Source organism: Hyperoodon ampullatus, assembly GCF_949752795.1.
Source record: "Hyperoodon ampullatus genome assembly, chromosome: 5".
In the NCBI taxonomy this organism is placed as follows: domain Eukaryota; kingdom Metazoa; phylum Chordata; class Mammalia; order Artiodactyla; family Ziphiidae; genus Hyperoodon; species Hyperoodon ampullatus.
The window spans coordinates 23,394,688-23,414,161 of NC_136918.1; the positions used below are offsets into that span (position 1 = coordinate 23,394,688).

The 19,474-nt window shown below is 41.8% G+C and overlaps 1 protein-coding gene across 3 annotated transcripts in view; it reads left to right on the forward strand.

The window, feature by feature from the left end:
* THRB (thyroid hormone receptor beta) overlaps positions 1–19,474 on the forward strand; it is a gene marked incomplete at its 5' end in the record, with an annotated part of 72,051 nt that overhangs the window by 10,299 nt on the left and 42,278 nt on the right. Inside the window, one exon of one of the 3 annotated variants that reach the window (XM_079704768.1) lies at positions 17,137–17,464. The exons of the other annotated variants lie outside the window; for them this stretch is intronic. Coding sequence (XP_079560894.1) covers positions 17,137–17,464 — 328 coding nt within the window. Of the gene's footprint in view, positions 1–17,136; positions 17,465–19,474 lie in introns of those variants that run through there. 3 annotated transcript variants of the gene reach the window in all.

Consider the following 19,474-nt stretch of genomic DNA (forward strand, 5'->3'; position numbering starts at 1 on the left):
ACTGCGTTTCCAAGGAAACAGTTATCTGAAATGGGTTCATCTCATTTAATATTTATGGCCGGACATAGGGATAGTCCTTTCTTGTTATCCCTTTCTGGTTACACATGATATGCTCATTCTTAACTTTCTTTTGAAGTGATCATTCTATGTTTGAGTCTCATTTCTTCCACAAATAAAGGAAATAAATGCTTATTCTTATGATGTTTTAAAGTATTTTGCAATATTAAGAATATAAGCCTTTAAGAATGAAGAATATTAAGAACAGTGGTGATCACCACTAAAAAGTAAGAAAATAACTCTAATCAATCTGACACACTTTTCTCAGATGAATCAAAGGCTATTGAGCTTGGCTTCTTGTTTTATTGCAAATTGGCTTACTTTTCAATTTTTGTTCTTCCAGTTTTATTGAGATATAATTGACATACAGCACTGTATAAGTTTAAGGCATAACATTTTTTGTTTTTTTTGTTTTGGCTTGGTTTTTTTGTGGTACACGGGCCTCTCACTGTTGTGGCCTCTCCCATTGCGGAGCACAGGCTCCGGACACGCAGGCTCAGTGGCCATGGCTCACGGGCCCAGCCGCTCCACAGCATGCGGGATCTTCCCGGACCAGGGCACGAACCCATGTCCCCTGCATCGGCAGGCAGACTCTCAACCACTGCGCCACCAGGGAAGCCCAGGCATAACATTTTGACTTACATACATTGTGAAAGGATGACCACAATAAGTTTAATGAACATCCATCATCCCTTTACAGAGACAAAATTAAAGAAATAGAAAAAATATTTTTCTGTGTGATGAGAACTCTTAGGATTTTCTCTCCATAATGTACAACAGTGTTAATTATATTTACCATGTTGTACATGACGTCCCTAGTGCTTATTTATCTTATAAGTGAAAGTCTATACCTTTTGACCACCTTCATCCAATTCCCCCTCCCCCTTCCCCCACCACGCGGCATCTGGTAACAGAAAATCTGATCTGTTCTTCTATGAGTTTTTTGGTTTGTTTCTGAAGTATAATTGACCTACAACACTATGTCAGTTCCTGGTGTACAGCTTAGTGATTCAATATTTCTATACATGTCAAAATGATCACCACCAGATCTGCTTAGTTTTGGGGTTGGTTTCTGTTTTTTTTTATTATTTTATTTTATTTATTTTTGGCTGCGTTAGGTCTTCGTTGCTGCATGTGGGCTTCAGTTGCCGCAAGTGGGGTCTTCTCTTGTTGCAGAACCCGAGATCTAGGCACGCGGTCTCAGTAGTTGTGGCTCACGGGCTTAGTTGCTCTGTGGCATGTGGGATCTTCCCAGACCAGGGATGGAACCCATATCTCCTGCATTGGCAGGCGGATTCTTAATCACTGCGCCACCAGGGAAGTCTTGTTTTTCTTTTTTTTTTTAATTAATTAATTAATCTATTATTCATTTTTAGTTGCATTGGGTCTTTGTTGCTCTGCGCAGGCTCTCTCTAGTTACGGCGAGCGGGGGTTACTCTTCGTTGTGGTGCGTGGGCCTCTCATTGTGGTGGCTCCTCTTGTTGTGGAGCATGGGCTCTAGGCACACGGGCTTCAGTAGTTGTGGCACATGGGCTCAGTAGTTGTGGCTCGCAGGCTCTAGAGCGCAGACTCAGTAGTTGTGGCGCACGGGCTTAGTTGCTCCAAGGCCTGGTTTCTGTTTTTAAGCGTTGAATTGGAAAAAGAAAATTGGTGGCAGGAGACCATCTTGTCTTCAAGTTTGAGTGAGTTGTGTGCTTTCCTGGAAGATATGCTAAGGCAAACCTATAAATTCCTTTTTATTTGATTTTAATCTCAGCTTTACCAAAAAGTGGAAGTGGTGCAGAGAACTCCCATACACCCTTCACCCAGATTCACCGTTAACATGTTGCCACATCTGCTTTATCATTCTGTGTGTGTGAATACTATGTGTTTGTTTGCATATATACATATTATTATTTTTCAGAACCATTTGAGACTAAGTTGCAGACATCATGCCCCTTTAAATACTTCAGTGTGTCTCCTGAAAGCAAAGAAATTCTCTTAGAAAACCGTGGTACAATGATCAAAATCGGGAAATTTAACATTGATGAGTACTATTATCTAACCTACGGACTTTATTTAAATTTCACAAACTGTCACTCCTCACCCCTCTCTCCCCACAGAGGAGAGGTCAAGGCTGAGAGCAGGACTGAGAGGGGACGTGTCTCTAGATCCTGACTTCATTCCCGACAGGGCTTGCCACCGCTGTTCCTTAAACCAGCTTGTTTTCTGGGCCAGGACCAGGCCAGGACTGTGCCTTTCATTTAGTTTTTGTCTGCCTAGTCTGCTTTAATCTGTTCAAAACCTTTCTTTGTCATGGCACTTGACATTTGTGAAGAATGCAGGCTGATTATTTTCTAGAATGTCCCTCAGTTTGACTGGTGTTTCCTCATGATTAGAATCAGATTATGCATGTTGGGCAAAAATACAAAAAATAAAAATAAAAATTGTTGTATCACCCGATGTTTGTTCCTATAAAAATTTAAATTTAAGTATGTGATTCAGAAATAGTTTCCAGTCTTCCAAACCACCTACATCTTTGTGTGAGTCCTATTGTGTTTATTTTTCCCTTTTTCTTTTCCATTATGGTTTATTACAGGATATTGAATATCGTTCCTTGTGCTATACGATAGGACCTTGGTGTGTATCCATCCTATATATAATAGTTTGCATCTGCTAATCCCAACCTCCCACTCCATCCCTCCCCCAACCCCCTCCCCCTTGGCAACCACCAGTCTGTTCCCTATGCCTGAGTCCTCTTGTGAAGCATCCATTCAGTGTTCTAAGGGTGAATGTCTCAAGAATAAAAGTTATTTGTTTCTTTGTAACCAGTGACCTTTTTAAGGTTGGAATGACAGGATGATGCTTACCTGGGGGTCACCTCTCTTTGTACTGGGACAGAAAGCAGATTCTCTGCCGTCTGAAGGCTTTTCTGAGGATAGCAAATAGATGGCTGCCTCTTCGGTCTCTTCTCATGTTTAACTGGACTTTCTTTCCTTTCCACAATTCAAACCATAGTAAATTACAAAACAACTAAGATTGGGGTATATTTTAGGTTAATCTTGATACCTGTAGTGTATCTTTCTAGACTATTTTGACATTTGAAATAGAATGAAGAATTTCGATTCACCAGTTCTAGATCTGGGTCTCAGGGTGCCAGCATGAAGTAGATCCTATTTTTGAAAACGTTCACAAATCCTCTTTTATGCCCCTCATCCTTCAAGGCCCAGTTCAAATATCACTTCCTCTGGGATTCTCCACTCACAGTGAATCATTTCTTTCTCATGCTGTCATGAAATTTAATTAAAGTACTTCCTGTGCTCTGCCGTATCATATTGTGGCTTTAAACATGCCTGTTTGACCCTCCAGTGACTGTGCTTTTATCTTGATTTACATCAGAAATGTTTTTAGTGTGTTCTCTGTGCCTAGTTCTGTACTGTGTGCTGAGAATAAGAAGTTTGATGAGACACCCTGCTTCCTGCATGGGATTTCCAAATAGAAATGTTGGAAGAGCTTTGAGTTTAGACCTGAAATGAGCAGCAACCCTGTTTATGACCAAGCAATGATGAAAATTCTATTGGCTGGCATTTATCTTAGAGAAAAATAAAAAAGAATCTAACCTACATTGTTTTGGAAATAATAATTCCATTTTCTTCCCTGTTCACCTAACACTGGTGGTACTAGAGTGTCAGATACTGCCTTCTGCTTATTGATACGTTCTTTTAGTTGGGTTGCAAACTTCAGAGGAAAATCATGTCTTCCTCCTATGGTGTATCCTCCATTAAGTCTAGGAGAATAACGTACACAGTATGTTATATAAATAATACTGATATATAAATGATGTGAACTTATTAATTTTCTATCTGTTGGCAAAAATTTTAATTACCTCAAGCTATTTATTTATAATCTCACGTCTATTTTGTCAAAGCTTTGTTGAGATATATTTTGTGTATCATAAAATTCCTCTGTTTTAAGTGTACAGTTCCATAATTGTTAGTCTATTTACAGAGTTGTGCAACCATGACCACAATCTTATTTTAGAACATTCCCATCACCCTCAGAGAAACTTTGAGCTGATTTATAGCTACTCTTCATTACTGAACCCAGCCCCTGGCAACCACTCACCTGTCCGTACTGATTTGCCTTTACTGGACACTGCACAAAAGTGGAATCATACAATAAGACTGACACCTTTCACTTAACATACTGGTTTTGAAGTTCATCCATGTTGTTGCATGTATCAGTACTTTATCTGAACTTTTTACCTTTAATCATTCTTCATAATACTTTCAAGTATAAGTGAAGAACTGGAGCCTTTAATGAACAAAGAATACACCTTTTGAAATTGACATCAATTGTGGCAGCATCTAGATTTTGCATGAGTTGTTCTTCAAGGTGAAAAAACAAAGTAAATGCAAATGACTCAATCACTCATTCATTATTCCTATTATTAGGGAAATTTGTTATAAAATTAATCTCTGATATGTTACTCTAGAATAAAGAAAGTATACTATAGCTGTTAAATGTCAAAACCATTCCACTCAAACAAGCATTCAACTTTTCAAACCAAGTCCATCAGTGTGAATTACAATGAAATAATCATCTTAACACATTAAATTAAGGGGAAATGAATCTACGCACTGTGGGTGATTAAATTAAAGCATACATAAAATAAGCGGCTATGTGATATTCATGCAAAGCATAAATGATATTCATAAAACGTTAAAGGATATGTTTTTCTTCTCAGGATAGAGGGAAACAAACATATTAATATAAATATATGAAGTAGCATTGAATTAGGCACATCTTTGGAAAAACAGCGAAATCATCACAGTGATCTTAGAATTTGTGTTGAAACACATACTTAGTTGCCTAGAAGTTTCAAAACATAAAATAAGTCTCTACTTAGAAAAGCAGTGTGTGGAAGTGAGACAAGCAAGTTCTAGAATAGCAATTCAAGAGCTGAAATTTCAATACTAACATCTTCCCTTAGTAACTACATCATAGTGAGAAAACCATCTCCTCAGTTTTCCACTCTGTCAAATGAATGGAAATACCTCCCCCACCAGTCTGGTCGTTTGGTTATAAAGACAACATGCAGTAGCTGTTATCACCATTATTTAGCCAGGGCTCTAATTGAAGTTATACCAAAACGGAAATTTTATGGTATGTTTTCTAGATGATGATGCCCAAGCTTCATCAGACTACAGTCAGGAAAGATTTGCTTTCGAATCCGATGCTCATTCATGAAAAAGAGCAGAGATTCCACTGTTGGCTTAGAAAAGAGAAGAATTCAATTCTGATAACCATGGCCTAAAATATATTTTAAAAGCCTTACTTTTTTTTTTCAATCTCCAGCCTTAAGGGTGCCATTCTGTTTTCACTTTTGTGTACATGCATTTGTGCTTTGGTCTGGATGCTGATCTCCTTTTGAATATTATCTCATTCCTTCAAAGCACAAGGAGACTTTATGATTTGTCTTTGGTCTTAGGAAACAGCAGTCAGAATAAAACCCTTGATCTTCATGCTGGGAACTCTTAGATGCCAGACGTTGTGCTGGAATGTCCATCATTCATCATCACTCTTCCATCCATTGGAAATGCTGTGGAAGAGAGGCTTTGCCATTGCACAAATGTCTGGGAATTTTGAGCACTACAACGCATGACTCGAAAACTTAAATGGAACAAATCTTGACTTCAGGCTAAAATCAGATGATACATGATTTTCCAATATGCGAGAGAGAATTTCATGAACTAAGCATCCATCAAGAAATATTTTGAACATATAAATGCCCTTGTCTGGCATGGTTAAGTTTCTAGGCCCCTAAAGGAGGACAGTTAACAAGCTGTGAAGAATCACTGCCTGTCGGGTTATCATAGTCCTACAGTATGCACCCCAATGTAAACTACTGATGGCATAGAGGTAGGAAACAGGAGGCATATTTTATATCCACATACCATATTCCAACACGTCATCCTGTTTACATGGAGAAAATGCATCATAACTCACCATCTGCAGGATTATAATTTTTAGGTCATTCAGCCATGGTCCACTCCCATCCATTTGTTCATGTGTTAAGCAATTATTATATGCTTACTGTGAACCCCTAAATTAACTTACATATCCAGGAGATAAGCACTAGCCTTTTATCTGTAATTTATGCATTGACTTTAAAAGAACAAAGGTAGAAACATAAATGTAAATAATTATTTCAGCTTTAGTGCATGGAAAGGAAATATTCTTAGTACAGGCACAGTATTTTGGAAATGAACATGGGGTTTGCAGCCCAAGAAACCTGTATTGAAATCACCCCTGATCAGCCCTATGACCTTGGGCAAGTACCTAACCTCTCCAGTCTCGGTTTCCTCATCTCTAAAATAGGAACGATGATATGTACCTACAAAAGTGTCGTGAGGCTTAAATGATAGCACCTCTATGCAAGGCATTTCACAGGGCTTGGATCACTGTATGGAATAGAGATAAGGTAGGGGAAGGGCACAGGGTGTGACCAAGGCATCGGGAGAGGTGCTATTCAGCAAAACTAGAAATGCCAGAGTTCAAGTTGTCTGAGTGAACGGCAAGAGAGAGGAATAAAAAACAGTCCAGGGCCATGTTATGAAGGACCTCTAAGGCTTTAAACTTTTTCCTGAAAAGTGAGTGTGATTTCCAGCCAGGATGAGGGTAGGAGAGGGAAGAGGTGACATGCTTTCGATTCTCCTGGACAGCCAATCCCCCTGGGATTGAATTGGACGGTCAGAGTAACATTAAAGGCATAGAAACCTGTTGGGTTCGCCGACTTTTCTCTTAAAGAGAAGTGGTGGGGTGTTTCCTGAAGACAGTGGCAGCCTGGACTCGTCCGACCTTTGTGATCAGATGTTGGGGAGAAGCCAGAGAGAGATGAATAAGCTGCAAGGAAATATATAAGTGGGCAGTTTCTACTAGAACAGATCTGGGTTTGAATCCCGCCTCTTCAAATAACCAGCTGTGCCACTTTGGACAAATAGATGGGTTTTTTTAATCTATTAAAAAAAAAAAACGTGGATAGCCATGGCTGCCCTGAAGAACCATCATAAGGATTAAATAAGACTCTTAGAGAAGTTCAGTCCCAGTGCGTGGGGTACCGTGGAGGCATCTGGGGAGAGGGTAGGTGGCTGGCCACGCAGGCCTGGGGGCCACAATGAAGCACCACCAGTGCACGGGGCAGTAGTCAGAGATGTGGACCTTGATGAGGTCACCTGGTGAGAACCGCGTGGTTAGAAGTTTCGGGATAAACCAAAGGGAAAGCCGATTTTAAAGGCAGACAGAGGAGCAATGTCTTGAAGAAGACTGGAAAGAATTGACCAGAGATGGAGGAGGCGTATGATGTAGAAGTTTCTGGAACACCATCAGCAGGTGTGGCCATGGGGATAAGTGAAAGCAGGTACGATACTACTGAGTCCAGATGAAACGGAGCAGGACATTATGGTCCTCCTCCCCATGTCCTCAGCCCACTTTTTGTCTGTGGAAACAATTTAGCCAAGGAATAAGTTTACTCAGACAAGTGAGAAAATACAGAAACAAAGGGAGACAGTCAGAGGAAACCAAATAATAATAGTTTAGTCATTAAGCAAAGTTAAGGACCTTTAGTTCTTCCTCAAGGGCTATAGATAACATTCTGAGCCCTATCCTGTGAGCTATCTTGCAGATACTAAAACCCCCATCAGGTGGAAGACCTTAACGACATGATGACCAGGCTGTAGGCATGACATAAGCTGCCACAATTCCGAGAGCTGGCCTCAAGGAAATGGGAACCAACCGACCCTGGAACTAAAGACTAACTGTACTTAAAACAATCAAGATGACACTGATCAGACCACCCCATGACCAATTTCAAGGTGACCGTCAGAGCTGCCTGTGCTGTTTCTGCATGTAGCCCCCTCCTTCCGTCTATAAAGGCTCTTGCCCGCTGACTGTCAGTTGCGGGGGTAGGGCAGTTGGCCTTTGGACAGGAATCCACGCACCTGCCCAGGTTGCCGGCCTCCAAAATAAAGCAAACTTTCCTTTCCACGAACCTTGCCTCTTTATTGGCTTTTGAGCGGTGAGCAGCTGGACCCTCACTTTTGGTTACACAGAGACCCGGAGATCTTGGAAGTCATGCTCCTTGTAAAAGTCTCGAGTGGCAACGATAAAGTGTGCTACGTGCTATTATGCCCATAGTGATTGGTCACCAAAGCCCAAAGTAGAGGCCGGGAAATTAGAGTTAGGTTGGCCATACAGAGCACCCGATTTCTCCTGGGTTAATTAGGCCTAAAAGGTTTCAGATCAAGGACAAAGCCAATATACCTGCCAGGGCATCAGGAAACAGAAGCAGAAGAAAGGAGCTCTGAGAATCCAGGGCTCCAGGTGACAGCCAGTGAGCCTGGGGAAGTTGGCAGAGAACAAGCTTATGGACCACTGGAGCCTTCCTGGAGGGCAGTGGTTTTCAGAGTTTAGCGTGGATCAGAATCCCCAGGAGGGCTTGTCTACACACGCACTGCTGGCCTCACCCCCAGTGTTTGTGTTCAGTGGGTCTGGGGTGGAGCTGGAGAATTTGCATTTCTAAGAAGTTCCAGGAGATGGTAAATGCTGCTGCTTCAGGACCCGTATTTTAAGAACCACTGACCTAAGGATTTTGGAGTCTATTTTTTCTTCTTTGTGGAACTTCAAAGGACTGTTTTCTTTAACTCATTCATCCTTATAGATTGGCCTATTTCATCTAGTAAAAAGCTGCTGTAACTGGGCAGGTGGTGTCTTTGGCACAAATGTGTCGGGCAACCATTCCATCTGCATGAAACAAAACATACAACCACCAAACCTTAGACCTGGAAAGAGTGTCCAAGTCAAGAAAGCCACCAGGACTGCCTTAATGAGAGCCTCTGTCTCCTTGGGAATCTCTCAGTTCAGTTACTGGGGCTGTTTCCGTCAGCTTGCACCCCAAGGGTGTCTGGTTCCCCCTTCAATGTTCTCATCGGAGAGGTCTCTTTTCCACTGCACCAGGTCAGAATCCATTCCCTTTGTGCTACGAAACCACGTTGCCACTTTTTCAAGCACAATTTTGTAAAAGCAAATTCTGCTTGGTGATGGAGTGTGCCCAAGAGCCACCCCCCTCCTTAGTATCCTTCAGTAGAGCCACCCCCCCAGGTTAGAACTATGGAAAAGTTCTGATTAATTATTAAAGGAGAAAAATTAGAAAGGAATTCAGAGCACAAGAAGTTTTAAAAGAGAAGGGCTTTGAGTTCTCTTACTCAAAATGCCAAAGCAAACTCCATCCCAAAGCCCAAAGGCTTGTTGTGGCCCCTGAGGATTTGCACTTCATGGGTCCGTCCAGCTTTGTCTGGCCAGTAGTTTTCTTCTTTGGTAGAAATGAAAGAAAAAGACACTCGCCCTTGGCAGTTTCCCAGGCTCCTCCTCTCTGTCTTTGGTCTGTAATCTGAGAAAAAACACCATTCTTCCAGGTGACATGTCCTTACTAACAACTTATCTTCAACAGGACAGACTTCAGTGTTTCTCAAAGTATATTTCAAGGAACACTTGTAACTAGCATTACACAATACACAGGGTTCTAGTATTGGGTTTGCTCAGGAAGTGCTGAGTTATATAGAGTCATAACAAAGTTCAACCATTTTCTCTGGTGAATCTCCAAGAGAAGGATATACAATTTCCCAAACTCACTTGACCACAAAACCTCTTTGAACTGCTTTTTCTTCAAAGCATCTCTTAGAACTGATATTTTGGACCACTTTGGGAACACCATCTGAATGTTAATCCAGCAGCCACGGTGCTCATTTAATAAGGATCAGAAAAGTACAGTAACCAAGCGGAGAGTGATTCACGCCAATGAACACATCTAGAACTGAGGAAGTAAAAAGTTCCAAAATGGTTAGTTTGACATGATCCTATTGACTCAAGGTTTTATATAATTGAGTAGAAGTTCTGAGGAGGGAGAGTCAAGGCCCAGGCCTGGGTCAAATCCCCCTAATTCCTTCCCTCCCTTCAAGGCAGTTCTTTTAAGCCTAAAGCACTAGAGTCAGTTGGGAAACAAAAGGCCCCAGCTGGCATAGGAGGCCTGATACACGCAAAGCAAGAGTGGGTTCTGGTCCCAATAACTACTGCCTACTGTGTGACAAAAGTCACTTTCTCCTTCTGGGACTTCATTTCCTCAAAAGTCAAATAAAATACACATGGAATACAAAGCTCAGAAGTGCTAGTTGCAGTTTCCTAGGATCCTGTATAATCCCCTGTATAAGCCTCCATCATTTCCCAGCTGTCTTGGGGGGGGGCGGCGGGCACTTGAAGATAGAGTGGTCCCAAAGTGCCCAGAGCTTGCCCTGCTCTCATCTCCGGGGTTGAACTAATTTGGAATCTTTTTTAAAGAGGAACAAGCCAGGGAATTCCCTGGTTGTCCAGTGGTTAGGACTTGGTGCTTTCACTGCTGGGGCCTGGGTTCGATCCCTGGTCGGGGAACTAAGATCCCACAAGCTGAGGGGTGAGGCCAAAACAAAATAAAAGGAAAAATAAATAAATAAAAACGTATAAAATTTTTTTAAATTAATGGTAAAAACAATATCTTATTTGTTTAAAAAAAAAGAGGAACAAGTCAGAAGCTTCCACACACCAAAAGACAAACAGCGCACGCTCAACAAGTTATTCTGCACCCCTTTCGTTTCCCCCCACCAATATGTCCCCTAACATTTAGCTATGCTTTCAGCACTCAAACGGTGAGACCTAGACGCTCACCCCCTTATATCTACAAAGGGATCTTTCCTCAATCTGAGTGGCTCCTTCAGAGGGCAGGCGATGTTTCTACCCGTTTTACAGCCTCTCTTGGAGCAGAGATGTTTGGCAGTGATGACACCCATTCCTAATTCCAAACCTCCACGAAGGTAGGTTTCATAAACAGGTCTGTCTCTAGCGGCAAAATATAACAGAGCAAACTGGCTCAACGTGAGACAGACAGATGTCTCACTGGAAATTTCCAAGCCTAAGAGAGTCCATTAATTGCAACGTGTCAACTTGTATCTTGTTTTTTTAAAGTGCACAGAGCTTTGGGTGCGCTGAGAGTCCTCCACGTTTTTTCTGAGAGGTTGAACAACTGCTGTCACATAGGTGATGCGTGGCAGGGGCCTTCTGCCTGTGATGGAGTCAAGAGGTCCCTGAAACGCAGAGAAAGTGACATGGAAGCTAAATCCTGAAGGACGAGAAGGGCCCTGCCCTGGAGAGAGCCGAACGGGGAGGCATTTCAGACAGAGAAGAGCACGTGCAGCGAGTGCCCCTGAGTCACGCAAGAGCAGGGCTGTTGGAGGAGCGGCAGGCACAGCGTTTGGGCTGAAGTCAAGTATATGAGAGGAAGCCGGGGCGGGGAAGGGGTTGATGGCAGGTGGAGAAGGGACACCTTCCAGTGAAGAGTTTGAATTTTATTCTAAATGCAGTGAAAAGCCACTGAAGATTTTAAGCAAGGAAGCGACATGATCGGGTGTGCTGTTTTTCAAACACAACTGGTTGCTGTATCAAGAAAGAATTACCGGGCTTCCCTGGTGGCGCAGTGGTTGGGAGTCCGCCTGCCGATGCAGGGGACACGGGTTCGTGCCCCGGTCCAGGAAGATCCCACATGCCGCGGAGCGGCTGGCCCCGTGAGCCATGGCCGCTGAGCCTGCGCTTCCAGAGCCTGTGCTCCGCAACGGGAGAGGCCACAACAGTGAGAGGCCCGCGTACCGAAAAAAAAAAAAAAAAAAAAAAGTTGATTTCTCCTTCTTGAGGAAAACAAAGCAAAAACAAAAACCCAGAGGTTAGCAGTTTAGGCTAGTGTGACAATCCTGTGGACCTCAGCAACCTAACCTCCTTCCAGCTCATTCTTCTGCCAGCACTAGAGTATGACTCTCATCCTCGTGGACCAAACTGATGGCTGGGGCTCCAGCCATCCCATATACATTGCAGGCAGCAGGAAGAAGTAACAAAGGAAAAGAAGCAAAAGGCATGCACCAGTTGTCAATTTAAATTGTCTTTTTAAGTTCCCTGAAATCTGCCTTACAATATTTCTTCTATTATATCTCATTGGCCAGAAGTTAGTCACACAGACACCCCCAGGTGCAAGGGAGACCGAGAAACAAGGGCCATGTGCCTGAATAACATTTAGAGGTTCTATTACTAAAGCAGAGGAAGAGCAATCACTAGAGTAGACGCTAGAAGTCTCTCGTATCTCTACCTCCACTGCTGAAATCCTACGTACTCTCCAAATGCCAGCTCACAGGTCACCCTTCTGCAAAGCCATCCCCAGCTCCCAAGGCAGAATCTTCCTGTGTTCCCATGTCATGGTCATCACGCTTCCTTGGATTTAGTTCGTCCTGGTGGGTCTCCTTGACCCATTTCCTCTAATTGACCAGATGACTCAAGGGCAGTGAGGCCAGATTGACATATGGAAGGTAAACTTTGAAAAACAAAAGGGAATAGGCAGTGAAGCTGCAACAGAAGAAAAAGGAGTGTCTCAGGACGCCCTGGTAGCTGGTGAGGGGCTGGGCTTGGACGCCCAGTAGAACAGTAGTTCTCCAAGTTTACTGCCTGTGAAATAACCTGGGGAACTTGAAAAAGTCCTCACACTCAGGTTCCACCCTCACATCGATTAAATCAGAATTTCTGAGGGCGACCCCTAGGCACTGGTGTTTTTAAAGTTTGTGGGTTATTCCAATGTGCAGCCTTATTTGAGAATCAACACAGTTGAAAATAGAAGAAAAGAGAGAAACAATTCTCCTCCTTCAGAGACCTCGAGGGTTTGTTGTTTATCTACCAGTTTCCCCAGCAAGATCGTTAGTCTTATCTTTTTAGGTTATTTCCTTCCTGCCAAGGACAAAGGTGTATTTAGATAATAAATTATTATTGATTGAAGCACTTTTCTTTTTTTGTAATTTATTTTATTTTATTTATTTCTATTTTTGGCTGCATTGGGTCTTCGGTGCTGCATGCGGGCTTTCTCTAGTTGCGGCGAGCCAAGGGCTACTCTTCGTTATGGTGTGCAGGCTTCTTATTGTGGTGGCTCTCTTGTTGCAGAGCATGGGCTCTAGGCACGTGGGCTTCAGTAGTTGTGGCACATGGGCTCAGTAGTTGTGGCTCATGGGCTCTAGAGCTCAGGCTCAGTAGTTGTTGCACACAGGCTTAGTTACTCTGTGGCATGTGGGATCTTCCCGGACCAGGGCTCGAACCGGTGTTCCCTGCATTGGCAGGCAGATTCTTAACCACTGTGCCACCAGGGAAGTCCAACTGAAGCACTTCTAATGAGAATAGTGAAAGCCCTCCTGAGTTTATTTCAGTCAGTTTGATGCTCCGTGGGTCAAATAACTCCTTAGCTTCTCTCTCAGTCACTAAATTAGGGTCATCAGCCAGAGATATAAGAAAACAGTCTTACTGAAACTCACCTCGTTTGTGACATATGATGTGTATTAATTGCTTTATTGGTCTCACAAAGAAGCAGCCCAGATCGTTCGTGAGTGGCCGCACTGGGATTGCCTCCGTCAGGGTGTGAGGGGCCGTATTTCAACTTGAACTTCATTTCCAGCTAACAATCATCAGAGTCTCACACGTTTACTCTTAACAGTAACCCCACTTGATACAAGAAGAGTGCATTTCAGAAAGTTTGGTTCTGTTTTTTCCAAAAGATAAAAGTGAGTGAGGAAGTGGGTTCTCTTAAACGTGTTTTGAAACATTTTTCCTATTCAAAGATTTCTGGGAGAATTCAGGATTGTTTTCATTCAATCAAAATGCTCTTGACTCTCAGGGGTCTTCCAAATGTTTAGTGAAAATTGAGAGGGAAAAAAAGAGTTCTGCAGGAGTCGTTCTGTCTTTCTTCGCTGCAGTATGTAGATCCAGTTCTGGGTCAGAAGAAAGCTCTGATTTTTCAAGCAATTTCGGAAAATTGTTTTGAAGTGTTCCTTTGTAATGAAATTTGAGATTCTGGCTTGACTTGGTCCTGTTACTGGTGGAAAGCAAAAAATGGCTTGGATTTGTGCCTTCAGTGAAATAGAAAGGGAGCCAGGAAATTCACTGGGCAAAACTGCAAAATTGGATGGATTTGACATGCAGCATCTAACCAGAAAAAGAGGCCTTGGAACATATGTGTTTGCCAGGAAAGAAAACTGCTTTATTGAAAGGTTAATTTTCAGATTAGTTTTGGGAAATTTGAGATAAATAAATGAGATCAGACAAAAAACATAAGGCCTGGATCCTTTTTCCTGGGGTTTTCAGAAAATAGTCATTGCTTCCAGTGAAATGTTTTGACATATTCAGTAGGGAGAAAATGTTAATTGTAATGTTATGTGTATGTGTTCTTAAAAACACTTGCAAATAAATCTTTTATTTGTTTTAAGAGTAACCAGAGAGTAAAAACACTGTTAAAATGTTAGCTGTGTTCTTCATTCCTTATGGTAAATTTTATGCCTTCTAGGATGTTGCAATTCATTTTTAGGGTCCAAATGTACCAATTTGGAGACCATTCCTTTCCTTGTTTTATAGTTCAGTTGCAGTTTTTCGAGGAGTCTTATGACTAAACATCCACCCAGGGGGCTGCCTGGGTTTAGTCTCTCATCTTGTCTCATCTGTTGCCTGTTCTCTAATTCTTAACCTTCTTCCCTTGAATCCACGGCTCCTTTATAAAATCATCAGCACTTACAGACTCATGACAATGGTCCACTTGACTCTGTGTGTTGAAAACACCTGCTATTAAGCTGCTTGGTGGCAGGGACCGTGACTGACTTTCCGAATTGCCACCTCTGCTCCCACCACCTCCCTGCTTTGTACTGAGCAGATGCCCTATAGATGTTTGTTGAATGGCTGTAATACCCTCCTTTCTCCAGTCCTATGTGCCTGCCCAAAATTGTATGTTGCAATTGACTGGAGCTTTGTGTCCAAAGCAGAGGTATCACTCTTGAATATTACAACATCACATTGTCTGTGGTCCCTTAGGAAGGAAATACCAAGAGGTATTTCACAGGAACCCAAATGTACATGTTACCTCCCTAGGCCAACCCTGCCAACTAAGTCTCCAGAAGGAAGAGAAAGAACCTCCAGCCTCAAAGAAAGCAGCTTCCGGGACTTCCCTGGTAGTCCAGCAGTTAAGACTCCACGCTCCCAGTTCAGGGGGCCCAGGTTCGATCTGTGCACAGGGAACTAGATCCCACGTGCTACAACTAAGACCCGGCACAGTCAAATAAATAAATAAATAAATAAATAAATAAATAAATAAATTTAATTCCTTAATTTAAAAAAAAGAAAGAAAGAAAAGAAAGCAGTGCCCACCCTTCCTGAATCATGATCTAGAACATACATGCTTACCACCATCTACATGGAGAAAACACCACTGGTCATCTTAGCAAGCTTTTAAGCTCTAACTTGGTATTTGTTCACATCTTATATGGTGATTCTCCTAGAAAATGCTTTTCCCCTTTGGATCACTATCTTTAAATGTCAAGTGCATGAATACCACTTAAATTACAATTAAGATCGAAGATCATCTCAAAAGCAGAATTGAATGGGAATAAAATGATAGGTGTACGATCTGAAAAAGGATGGATATATGTATATGTACAACTGAATCACTTAGCTGTATGCCTGAAACTAACACAACATTGTAAATCAACTATACTCCAATATAAAATAAAAATTAAATTTAAAAAATAGAGAAAGAGGTAGCATACTATTAAAAAAAAATGATAGTTGCACACAGTTTCCACAAACGACTGTTAAGAATGCTGTTACATTCTTAACACAACATTGTAAATCAGCTATACTCCAATATAAAATAAAAATTAAATTAAAAGGGCTTCCCTGGTGGCGCAGTGGTTGAGAGTCCACCTGCCGATGCAGGGGACATGGGTTCGTGCCCCTGTCCGGGAAGATCCCACATGCCGCGGAGCGGCTGGGCCTGTGAGCCATGGCTGCTGAGCCTGTGCGTCCAGAGCCTGTGCTCCACAATGGGAGAGGCCACAACAGTGAGAGGCCCGTGAACCGCAAAAAAAAAATAATAATAATAATTTTAATTTAAAAAAAAGAGAAAGAGGTAGCATACTATTGAATAAAAAAAAGATAGTTGCACACAGTTTCCACAGACGACTGTTCAGAATGCTGTCACCCACAATCAGAACAGGAACGCTGCTCTCACAGAGGGGTGCTCTGCATTTCGGGTGTCGGTACACACTGCCCCCCCATGCACTTGCAAACACAACCAAGACAGAATGACCAAAGTGAAGTTAACTGGAGCTTTCATGTCGATTAGGCTAATGATGTAGAAAATCGCCAGGAACCAGGAGCAGAAGAGAACGTACAAGCACCAGCAGTATTTTCAGACGTGGCCTCCGTGGCATGTTCTCAAAACTCGTGGGCCCTGTGTGTCATTAGGAAGATGGTTGGATCCTACTTGAAAAGCCCGTCGGTAACATTCGACAACAGATGTAACCTCTAACGTTTGTGTAAACTAGATTAATGTTCTGGAGTCAGTCGTCAGGCTCGTTACTACTGGATTTTCTCTGGTCCGTGCTAATAAACTAGATTATTGATTTTCGGATTTTCTTTGTATCCAAGGATAGTCTCTAAGATGTCTTTATAATGTTTCATGCTTCAGTTGTCAACCAAAATGACATAACAATGAGTAATCATTTTCTAATCACGTTGAAAGAGGTTCAAAAACAGCATATAAAATGGATCTTCCCAGCCTCGGAGCCACAGAAACATCATTGCTGTCACTTCTCTGGCTGGGTGGAGGTCATCCCTACCTGCCTGCCATCTTCCCCAGGAATTAGCTGAATTCACGGCTTAAGACCTTTGATAGTCAGAAATCTGCTTTCCAATATGTTTGAATGGCAGGACAGCTCCAAAGACACCTCCACCTAAATAGGATTTTAGCACATCAGGTGCTGTTGCAAAGTACAGCAGGCTGGGTTGCCGTGTGGTGGGTGGTGTTTATTCATCTTCTCTTCTCCTTTCATGTGTATGGATGGACGATGCTCGCCGTATATGCCCAGCTCTCGGGGTGTATGGGCTGGGGATCTCATGCATAGAGTGTGTGTATATGTAAAGTAGAAACGGAACCCGGGCAACAAAATGAACTTCTGTGTGCAAGAACTCTATGAAGTACACCCAGCTGCCGGCAGCAACTGCTACATGCAGGCCACTGATTATTACGCGTATTTCAAAGACAGTCCAGGTTACAGTGGTTGCAACGCTCAGGCTGTGCCCAGTAACAACATATATATGGAACAGGCCTGGGCAGTGAATCAGCCTTATACCTGTAGTTACCCTGGAAACATGCTGAAAAGCAAGGACTCTGACTTGGACATGGCCCTGAATCAATACAGCCAACCTGAATATTTCACCGAAGAAAAGCCTACTTTTTCTCAACTGCAGTCGCCATCGTACTCTCAGAAAAAAGGTAGGGACCATCTTACTTCCATTTGATCCAAGTTTCCGTGTTTGTCTCTGGGGTGTGTGAAAGGGACACTTCGCATCCGCTTCCTCACATCTTCGACTTCGAACACTGAATGTTTGAAATTAAAAATAGCAGGAAAGAGAGGTTGCTAAGTGATCGAAAGGGGTCCTTGAACAACAGAGATTTCCAAGCACTTTTTTCTTCCTGTATGAAAGCTGGATGGAGTTGGTTTTTGAGGCTGTGTGTATGTTACCTCTAAAGCGTGGGTGCGCACGCGCGTGTGGATATATACTGCCTGTAGGGAATACTGTCAGCTTCTTTGCTAAAGAAAATACGTAAAGGCTTCCCCTTGGTGGACAGGCACTGTGGCATTTGAAGTGGGATCATTCTCCTCGGCTGAGGTGCAGATTTAAAAACTCATTTGACTTTTTCTTGGCACTTCATAGTAAAAGTTTATTTTAGGTAACTAGTAAAATATTTCCGTGATGTTTTTGACAGTACTATAATGTTGATATGTTGGGATTTGTAAATGTTCTCTTTAATATATTTACTTATCCATGTAAACTGTAAGGAATCTACTTGTAATCATAACAAGCTGTAAGAATATAAAACTCATAAAGAAACTGATACACTTTATCTTGCCATTGTGTCCCTAAAGTTGGACATGTCTGCAGTCATGTCAAATGAACTCTGTACGAAACAAAGTGATATAGCCTTCAAAATATCCAATATTCAAACAAGTGCAACATCCACTTCTTTTAATAGACACTGTGGCTTTCCAATGCTGTTTAATTTTCTATCGGTAGAATCTGTCTTGTATTACCAAAACTAAAATAAAAGAGGCAAACTGGCAGTACTCAAGGAACTTAATAGCAACTGCCAGATAGAAATGCTTTTGAAAATAGCTTAAATTCTAGTGCAAATATCCCAGAAACTCATTTTTTCTGTGAACAATCCACTAGATATCGCAGAGGAAACCACATGTACAGGTTTCCGTAAGTTGCAGGAATAAAATGCCCTCTGATCTTCAAAGATGAATTTCTCTATGAAATTATCTTAAAACATAATGTTGTTTATTTGATTGTGACTCCTATAAAAATTATCATTTGCTTTTCTTAATGCGACTCCACAATTAAAAGTAGCCTGTTTTGAAAACTATTAAGCAAAATTTTAAAAAACAAACTAAAACTAAAACCCCTTTTAGTTTTTACTATATGCTGTATTTGTATTTTCTGTGCTATTCCGTAACTTCCAGATATGAAATATGAAGGGAATTACAGCATAAAACATATTCAGAGTCGTTCATCTGATTTTCATTTAGCTTCACCTTCTCTTGAAAGGCATCAGAAGTTCTCATTTATTATAAGGGACACCCTAATGTGAATGTTTGAGGTAGATTGTGTGCTTTCTGTTTCATTTAATATTGTACTTAAAAGTAATTTGTCTTTGAAAAGCAGTTAACACTGCCTCATTAGACATGCCTGGATATGCCTTTCCTAATGTAGGATCTCAAGAAAATATTGGTCTGTTTCTGTATTGGGGCATTCCACTATTCTTAAAAGTTCTTGCAAAACTTTGCAGGCTTTTACTCTTTCTTTTTTTGTCTTTTCACTGTATTTTCTTCCACCTGTGCTGGAGAATAGTTGCTTATAAAATGCTAAACCAGCGATTCTTTACTAATCAACTTGACTCATGAACCAGAGGCTAAGACACATTGTATGCATATATTGATGTAATTTCTCAAAGCCATATGCCATTGAAAGGCCACTGCCACCTGCCAAACTCACTCAATCAGAGCAGGCAAATATTCTTAAATGCACCATTATTTACTGTTACAAGTCTTTAAGTAAATCCCAGTAAAACTAAACCCAGCTGTCAACTGTCTCTTAGGACAAAAGGTCGGACCCAACGCGTTTATCCATATTGATCCATTATTGATTTTTGCTGTTGTTGGTGAACACCAGTAGTATCTCCTTAAGGCAAAATTAAGACAATAAACAGGTGTTCAGTGTG